This window comes from Lepidothrix coronata, unplaced genomic scaffold (genome assembly GCF_001604755.1).
Source record: "Lepidothrix coronata isolate B3197 unplaced genomic scaffold, Lepidothrix_coronata-1.0 Scaffold164, whole genome shotgun sequence".
Classification (NCBI taxonomy): Eukaryota; Metazoa; Chordata; class Aves; order Passeriformes; family Pipridae; genus Lepidothrix; species Lepidothrix coronata.
In genome coordinates, this window is record NW_016690344.1 from 123,808 (window position 1) to 133,154 (window position 9,347).

Below are 9,347 nucleotides of genomic sequence, written 5' to 3' on the forward strand. Positions count from 1 at the left end.
TAGATACATTCCTAGCTTTTATTAGCTTTAGTGAACTCAGATTAACCAACTTAATTCTCCATTGGTATTTGTATCCAACTATTTACAGGACTGGGCCAATGCATAGGAACTAGAAAATAAAAGTGACTGTAAACAAGTGAAATTGATGAAGTAGTTTTTACTGCCCAGATGAGACATTCCAAAAGAAATGTCAATATTGAAAACTTGAATATTTAATAATATGTGACATAGATGAGAAGATATGTTATTACATATTATACTTACTATGAAAGCCTTTCTGTAACATAAAAATGGTGGCTTTTGTTTCTATCTTTCAGTTCTATGTTCCACCAGGAATTCTGAAACTTTTCTCCAAAAACAAGGGCATACACTAGAGAAAATGCCGTTTTTATTTTTACCTGCCATTTTGTGGACAGAAATTGCTGCATTTGGCCTTTTCCTGCTCACATTATGTTTGGTTTGTTTTAACTGGGGAAAAGTAGATTGTAGGCACACACAGCCAATATCCAGTGTGATCTCCTGGAAGCAGGAAGTCAGTTCCAATAGGTACTGTTAAGCTCTTATGCTTTGCATTAGCACCGAGCCCCTGTGTCTCTATGAAAACAGAGCCTTTGGACTCTCAGAATCATTGCTGGCAGCAGCAGTTTATAGGTCAACAGCTAAAATTAATGTAGAAAGTCTTCTGGCCTCCTTTCCCAGATCCTTAGATCCAGATTCATGGCATACTTAATTTGAGGCATCTGGAAGTCCTTTGCTGTGAGGGGCAGTCCCACTCTCCCTGTCTGCACCACCTCCAGCGATGTGTTCCCATCAGTCATTGAGCCATGGACTCAAGTCTGTCTGTTGGGTTGCTGCAAGCTCAACCCTACAAAAAAATGTCTTTTGTTGGATCAGTGTGCTCGTGGGTAGTTGTGACGTTTTTAGATGTAACACAAGAAGAGTAGTGAGAATGTGCAGCCTGAGAGAGGACTGAGTGGGAACCACCCCTTTCCCCTGCTCTTTGCAGGTAGATGAAACTAAATGCATTGTAAAATTGTGCACAAGAGTTAGAAGAATGACTCTTTCTATCCCCTGAATCAAAAGCTGGTGATACCAAATAATGATAAGGATGACAAATAGGAGGAAAGGAGGGGAAAGGCAAATTGGAGTTATTGCAGGGAGAAAAAGTAACAAGGAAGAGGGAAGTAGCTAGAAAAGCAGGCAGAAGGATTAAAGAAAAGTCAGGAGATTGTATGTTGACAAACAGTGTTAGCAAATCCATGTAAAAATTGGGAAATGCTTTTCCCTGGTGGTTGAGCACAGTCTTTGGCTTTCAAATATGATGGATGCTTCATTCTCAAGAAACAAATCTTCTGTCTTTCCGGGCGGAAGTGAAATTGCTCTGTGAGCAGTCCACAGTAATAAACCTGGATGCTGAAAGCCAGAACCTTTGTCCTCCATGAGCTCAATCTGGGTGAAGCAGGGAGGGAAAGCCCCAGGCACAAGTGGCTGTCCTGAGAATCGTTTATTGCGAAACAGGCACAGACCTAAGAGGCTGGTGAACAGGCCTTCTGAAGCGAGTTTACCACTTCAGGATGTTGGGTCATAAGTGGGCGGCTAGTCTGGATGTGGCTTTCATAAAGCCTTAATCCCGAGGTCACGGATTTCTATGTACTGTCGCTGGCTTGTTCCCCACAGGGCAGCCTGGACCCGTGTAGTTCTCCAATTCCGCCAACAGGTGGGGATGGAGAGGCGGTGTGTCTTGAGGCTTTCACATGTTAAAGGCTCGGTGCTTCATTTCCTAAAGCAGATATTACTTAAATCCCAGTGTTATTCAGTTCCCTCACCTGACTCGGAATTTCTGACATCTCCATACAAATATTCCCAAGTTCATTCATGTAGTTCAAGCTGCAAGAGCTGGAAAAGGTTTATAATAGTAATGTATTTTCTGTGTGGTTGGGAGCAGCTTCCTACAATTAATTGGTTTGTTGTTTCTTTTTTTCTTTGTCACTAGGGAGTTAATTTAGTTATCTACTTAATTCGTATATGAGGGTAGTCCAGAAGTCCCTCTTGTTGAGACTCACATGTGAAAGTGTTTCTAGTCGGTCTGTTTTTACAGCTAAGAAAATCTTTGGTTTTGCTTTGTTTTTGGCAGCTGCTTGATGCTATTAACTGCCTGGCAAAAGACAATGTCCGGTTGCTCGTGCTGGGCCGCAAACATATGATGATTAACTCTTCAAATTGGAAAAGAGAGATTATGAAGGAGATGCAGAATAAGGCAGACTTCTTCTTTGCTGAAAATATGTAAGTTGAAGAAAATGGCTCAATATAGTGGAGACCAACACCTAATTTATGTGGATTTTACTGTGGTTTTTAGTACCATTTCTAGTATCTTAATCTCTGTGTGTGTGAAAGAGAAATGTATCCCTTGCTATACTTGCTTAAAAAACCAATACATATTAAAAGTTGCATTGTGAAGAATTTCATCACTTGGAATCATGTTTACAGCTGTAAGGTTTATTAGGATTTATGGCTGTTAAAACCACTGCCAAGAACACAGTGCCCTGAACTTGCACTTCTGATAGCATCAGTGTGCAGTTGTGGTCTGCTGCTGTTTGGGGGTATACTGATGAATTTTGGCAGTTCTGTTCCACATAGCTCTGTATTGTTAAACTTTGTGGCAGAAGATTATATTATTATCAGATTGTGATAAGAGGGGAAAAATGCTCTGTGTACCAATCCAATTTGTATTGTACTCTAGCTTTTGATGCCCTGTGGTAAGCCATTTTTTATTTTACCAGGGAACTAGAGTAGTGATGGGAATTTTTACTGTTGCTGATGAATAAACCTTGGATCAGCATTTGAATCATTTCCTGCAACCACTTACTGCTTTGTGAATGACGTTTGTCTTTTCCATTTGTTTTGTTAAGCTCTGACGATGATGCCTTCTTGTTATATGCCACTCTCCGATCAGGCAAGCATTGTAAGTTCGTTACTAGAGACTTCCTCCGGGATCACAAGGCTTGTCTTTCTGACAGTCTGACACGTCATCTGTTCCGTAAGTGGCAGCGTGGACACCAGATAGTGTTATCCTCTTCTGGAGATGGAAAGCGTATAAATTTTTTGGTAAGTTTTCTGCTGCAGACAGAAAACACACAGAGCATATTCATTGAAGATACACAATTTCAAACTCTGGAAGTAAAAGTAGTCTTACTGGAGTCTAAGAAATGGATTTGTACCAATGCACTCAAAACTCCCATGTTTACTGAAAATTCACTGTATTCACAAAGCATGCCACAAACAAGAAAACTGTCAGAAAGCCAAGAAATTCTGCCTAAATGTTTATAATATAAATGTAAATACAGGTTTGTGCATACAAATGTTTCCAGTGCTGGAAACTCAGTAAACATTACTGGCACTCGGTAAATCCTGAGTGCCAATGTTTTAATTTATTTTAAATTTTGAAATACCTTATTCTCCTCTGTAGCAGTGTTATAAAATATCATGCTTCTAATTGTACAACCAAATTTTATTCATCTTTATTTTAAAGAAGCAGGAAAATACAGGTATTTCGGTATTCACTATAATATTAACATATCTGGACTGTCTGCATTGTTATTGCCTACTTAAAGGAATAGTGTACCAGTGCAGATTCATTTTCTGCCTTCTCTGGTTGAAATTGTAAGATAGCATTCATAATTACAAACAGACATACAGGATTGTAAGAATGACAACCTTTCATTCAGTGTTGCCATACATACATTTCATTTATGGAAACAAATAATGAATGTAGGGTTACCTGAGTAACACAGCTTGAGCTGTGAAACACCCTGTTTCTTTTTTTTTGTACAAAGGGGCTAGTAATTTTCACACCTTAATTCCCATACAAGTGATTTGGATGATTGGTATTCCCAGTCATAGCTGTCTTTTAGGTTATTCTGAAAGCTGCCAAGAAAAGTAGACTTCCGAGACTATACATACAGAATGATAGTATATCCTGACAACCATAATTGCCAACCAGTAATGTTTCTTTTGTATTTGTGTTATATATGTTGAATTAGTATACCTGTAATATAATAGACCAGAAAAACTGTTTATTATATTTGTTTGACTTGTTCTGAAAGTGTTAGTGATAAACCCTTTTCTTATGTCTCCTTGAAACAGTGCAAGTCGGTTCTGTAAAGAGATGCACTGGAAGAACAAGTACAAGATGTCATTAATGTCATTAAACCCTATCAGTTCAAGCCTATAAACTCTACATCGAGAGTTAATTCCCATACGATTTTGTCTAACTGAACAGAAAAACAATAATTTTGCTATTTCTGGAAATTTGAGTGCATTATGCTTAAATCATTATTATCTGGTGCTGATTGAAGACAGAATTTTAACCATTTATAATGACTCCTAGACCACAAAATACTAACAGATATTTTAGTTTTTCCTCCTGTACTAAAATTTAGAATTTGTTTGGTGTAAGGAAATAAAATGAGAGTTGTTAAAAGAGGTGAAACTATGGAGATTTCTAAGGTAAGCATTGGAAGTCATAAATACATGTAATTGGTATTTTAGTAATATATTGTATAAAGTCTAAAAGCAATGTTTTTCTCTGTTGTTTCCCAACAGCCAGCTTTCCAATACGACTGTGTGGTGCAGACTACAGGTGATACATGGCATATCCCCTATAAAGATGTTTTTGAGGAAAAATATTCATATCAAGTACCAAGAAAATGGCTCTGCATTCAACAGAAATGATGAAGAATGTAATTGCACAAGCCGAAGCTGCTTTTATTTTTTTTTTTTGTAATCACTGCTGACTAGCAGAACTCAGCAGGACAATTATGTGATCAATACGTGAGGCCCGTAACTAAGGAAAATTCAGTGACTGCATTTTGTCAAAATCATTCCTGCAGTAAATCTTTTAACATCAGTGGTGGTCTAGCGGGGATGAATTAGGTCCATTATTTCCATCTTTACAGGCAATTTCTGTGGTTTGAATTAAAACTTGATTTTTCATCTTGGATTTTCAGTTTGGGGTTTTTTTATCTTTTTTTTTTTTATCAAGCTTTTCATCTACACTGAAATTCATAAACTTTGTGCTTCAAAGAAATTAAGCAGGACTTACAAAGTACCTTCAAAGTTTATGGGGCTGACCTTACAACAGTGTTGCAAAATGTCTGCCTCTAAGAAATGAAGCTTAGGGGGACAAATGGTATGTTTACCTTTTTCCAGGCACACATTAGTCCTAATACTTTCTCACACTAATTAGAATTCATTTGATCACATAGAATGCGAAAGATTTGTTACAGCAACATGTATTAATATTTTGTTTGGAAGAATAAGGAAACAACCAGTGGAATATTTTGTGGCTCTTTCACACCCTCAAATTTGCTGCTTCTGACAGGATTTCACATCACTACAATAGTTTGCTTATGGGAATGCATGGATTTTTTAAGTGAAAATCGATAATTAGAAATTCTTAAAGGCAATAATAGGACAAAACTGATTTTTGTAGAGACATTTCTATAAAACCCATTCCAAGTTATAAAGCAAGAAAAATAGTATAAATTACAGGAAAAATGTTATAAGTTATTATTTTTAAGTGTGTGTATGGTAAACATGTTTGTTTATTGCACTTAAAACTTTAATGCAAGCTTTTTCTCCCCAAAACATAGAAATGCCACATAAATCTTGGATGAAATATCATGATTTTGTCACATTTTTCTTGTATGCTGAAAAATCCTCTGAAACTCAGATGAACCATGCAGATCTTTTTGTATAGTACTTGTAGTTCTGAGCTCTTGCAAGCTCCCTCAGGATTCTTAGCATTCAAGCATGTTCCCTGCTATTTATTTTTTTTCCATGACAGAAAGCAATTCTGACACTTGCTGTTCTTCTGGTATCAGCTTCTAAACCAGCAGGTGTGATTTGCATATAGTCAAGTCCTTCAAATACTGTGCAGAAAGTGTAGAGGAGCTGGGTGCCTCCTAAGGTAACACAGAACCTTGGTTTTAAATTCATTATTGGTAGTGTTCCTCACAGTCGCCTTTTCTTGCAGAACATGACAGCTCCTATGGGGTCCTCCAGGAAAAGCAGAGAGGTTGGATCTACTTCTCTCATTCCTCAATACTTTTAATTTGTCAGACGATTGTTTTTACAATTCTGTAAGTCAGAGAACTGCCACATCTTGAAAGTGGCAAATACTGCTTTTAAACTAAGTATCTGCTCCTGTACAGGACCACTTAGTTAGCAGCTGCTGCTGTGTATGAGGCTACCTTACTCTCTGTATGAAGTTCCACAGCAGCATAAGCTGGTGTGAATCAGTGCTGTTACAGTCCTCATTTGGTACTAGCTCTGATGGTTGTGCAGCCTGAAGCGATTCAGAGCTGGGTTGTCTGAATGCAAAGCCCTTACAAAATTTGCTTCAGCTAGGTCTAAATGGGTATTGTTGCACTGAAGTAGCACCAGTGCACAAGTACTGGTACCTGTGTGGGCGTGGGGCTGAAACGTCAGGCTGCAAAAGGTGGGTCCCAGAAACTGGACCTTCCGGTTTTCCATTTCATTACCAGGCATGTTCACCTGTTGCAATTTGTGTTCTACCTCACCTTGATCATTAACAGACATGCATAGGATCAACATCTAGCTGGAATACATGCATCCTCTGCTTCCTTTTGGCTGAGGACATGTCCCCAGTCAGTCACTTGGGTTTCACCTCAAAAACTGTTCTTATGGAAATACTGTAATGCCTTCTAAATAAGAACACTAGATACACAGTACTAATGTACTTGGGGGACAGCGGAACCAAATCTGGAATTTACAACTGGAAGGTGTTACAAAATTAGTGGCAGATTTGTGACTTTTTGCTTTTCAGTATTTGCTTCTAATACACTTCTCTGTAGATCTTCGCAGGGAATTAATGACCTCCTCTCTGGAACCAAAGAAGAAACAACCTGCAGACTTTTTTGTTTGTATGCTACCTGTTACATAGATGCACATGGTCTCCAGAGGCTCTGTTCTGACTGAGATTATTTATTTGCATGTTATGTAAGACATTTATGAAATAACATTTCTTTTGTGTTGCTGTAAGTCTTCAAATTTCCGATTACTGAAACAGGGCATTTCAAGATAACAATGAATATGAGGATTTTCTTCTTGAGTATGTAAAGGGAATTCTGAGGGCTTCATTGGCAATAAATGTGAGAGCCAAACCAAAGCATACCAACATCTACCAGCAGATCTATTTGACATCTCCTGCTGTTTATACAGTGGTACAGTAAAAATTCAAGGTAATTTATTAAAGAGGTGGTTCATGCTGAATGCTAGAGAGGCAAGTCTTGAGAACAGTACAGGAATTGTTACCCCCAGAAGGATACTGACTGCCATATGCTAGCACACAGAGTGGGAAGAACAGGGATCAGAAGGAATGAGACCTTAGCTTTGTGTGCTGCATGGCATGGAGCTGGAGACACACTGGCAGGATAGAGTTGAGGAAGACTGAACTGATTCAGCCTGTTCTGCTCTTTTGTGAATGGCTTCATCTCCAAGATCACCCACTTACTGCTAATACGTTAAAAAGGTGTCAGTGAAGTCAGCCTTCCTCAGGATCCAGCAACATGGAATTTGACTCTCATATGGTTGATGAGAGGTGATGATGAACATTAAACCAAAAACACAATTGCTCCTCTGAAACAATGCTGTACTTTGGAATCTGACGAAATTGCTATGTAGATGGAGCAAACTTCTGGAAGCTGTATCCTGAAAGTATCATAACTTCTACTCCATCATCTCTATGGTGTTGAGCAACTGTTACTCTTTTTTTGTCTAATTCAAATATGGAATCTTTGATTTCTTACTTTTTGGCAATCGGGCCGAATGTTTGATACTCATTTGCATTTCCCCATGCCCTTTTTCTCAAGGGAAAAAAAATCAGACATTAAATTCTGTTATAGAACGGAAGAGCTTTGTACATGGAAGAACTGTGAGGGTAGGGATCATCATGTTGGAAAAACAATGGTCTTAAGAGACACAGAAGTCATAAAAATCATGAGTGTTCTGGAGTAGATGCCTAGGGATCGATTGCTTGCTGTGTCTTCCAGTACAAAAGTGGCATCAAATGGTAGTGGCAGACCGAAGGTTCAGATAAAATGGGAGGTTTCAGACAAAACCACACGACGTGTTGTTACGCTGAGCAGCTCTTTGCCATGGCATGTCATGGATTTGAGAAGTTCACGTGAGTTCAAGGGGAGACCAGCAAGTTCATGAGAGGGAACCAGTAAGGATTACTAAATAACCAGACACTATCCCTGCCTTGAGAAGTCCCTCCAGATGGTAGGAGACTGGGAGAGGAGTGTATCATTAAAGGCGCTCTCTGTAGTCCTAATATTTTTCCTTGGGCATCCTCTTTTGGGCACAATTGGAGACACAGCATTGAGTCAGACTCCATGTCCGACCCAGCAGACACAGTTGTACATTTTCATGTTCTCTGTGTTCCAGTGCCTGCATCTCACCTTTAAACATTTCATGTCCGTTCACAAAGGGCTTCCTTAATGAAAGGGACAAACTCTGCACCTTGTAATATATAGTAAGACATTTTCTTCTCCCATAGCATTAATAAGTAGGAAGAGTATTTTGAAAAATTTGAGAGTGCAGACTTGTATTGTGTGGCATGCACAAAATGCACTTGCATTCTGCTTTTTCAACTTAGAGTAAGCTCATTTAATAATAATTTTAAAATAGAAGTGTGGATACCAAAACACAGCTTCTCCAACTCTTTTAATGACCAACTTTTAAAAAAATGCCTTCCCATGAAGAGTAGGGGAAATCCAACATGATGAAAGGCAAAAAACCCCATATATTCACGAGTTTAAATTTGGGGGATTTCCCTTTGTACTGGACACCAATAAAAAGTATTTTCACATTATAACACAGCTGCAAGAACAATTACTTATTATGAGTACCTTAAGCATGTTTTTTTAGGTATTTGCTTTAAAATTATACTCATTAAAGAGAGCACGTGGAATGATTTACTTTGGAAAATTAGGTGGGGTTTTGTTTTCCTGGCTGGCTGGTGATGCTTTTATCCCGTTTTCCGCTGTTTCCGTGCGCATTCCCTAAGGCACGTCCAACGGGATTCTGGGTTTCCATGAATCAAAAACCACCCGACCAGCCTGGCAGCCCAGGGCTTTTCCCGCTCCACACTGCCCCTCCCCCCGCGCTACAGCGGCCCCGCCGCAGTGACTCTGCATGTCGCGACAGGGCAGCGGGCGGCGGCCGCGACGAGCGGGCATGCGCAGCGCCGCGGGTGGACCGTGACTGTGCGCGAGCGGCTCCCGCCTCGGCGCCTGCGCGGAGGAAGGGAGGAGCGCGTGACC

The 9,347-nt window shown here is 39.5% G+C and overlaps 1 protein-coding gene across 4 annotated transcripts in view; it reads left to right on the plus strand.

The window, feature by feature from the left end:
• The window catches only part of KIAA0391 (KIAA0391 ortholog), a 46,037-nt gene extending 41,032 nt beyond the window's left edge, over positions 1 to 5,005 (plus strand). For 3 of the 4 annotated variants that reach the window (XM_017829387.1, XM_017829385.1, XM_017829386.1), the window contains 3 exons: positions 2,135 to 2,283; positions 2,910 to 3,105; positions 4,603 to 5,005. In XM_017829387.1, the coding sequence (XP_017684876.1) occupies positions 2,135 to 2,283; positions 2,910 to 3,105; positions 4,603 to 4,731 (474 nt within the window). In that variant the 3' untranslated portion in view covers positions 4,732 to 5,005. Of the gene's footprint in view, positions 1 to 2,134; positions 2,284 to 2,909; positions 3,106 to 4,602 lie in introns of those variants that run through there. The other variant, XM_017829388.1, reaches the window with a different exon arrangement.
• Positions 5,006 to 9,347: the final 4,342 nt, after the last annotated feature.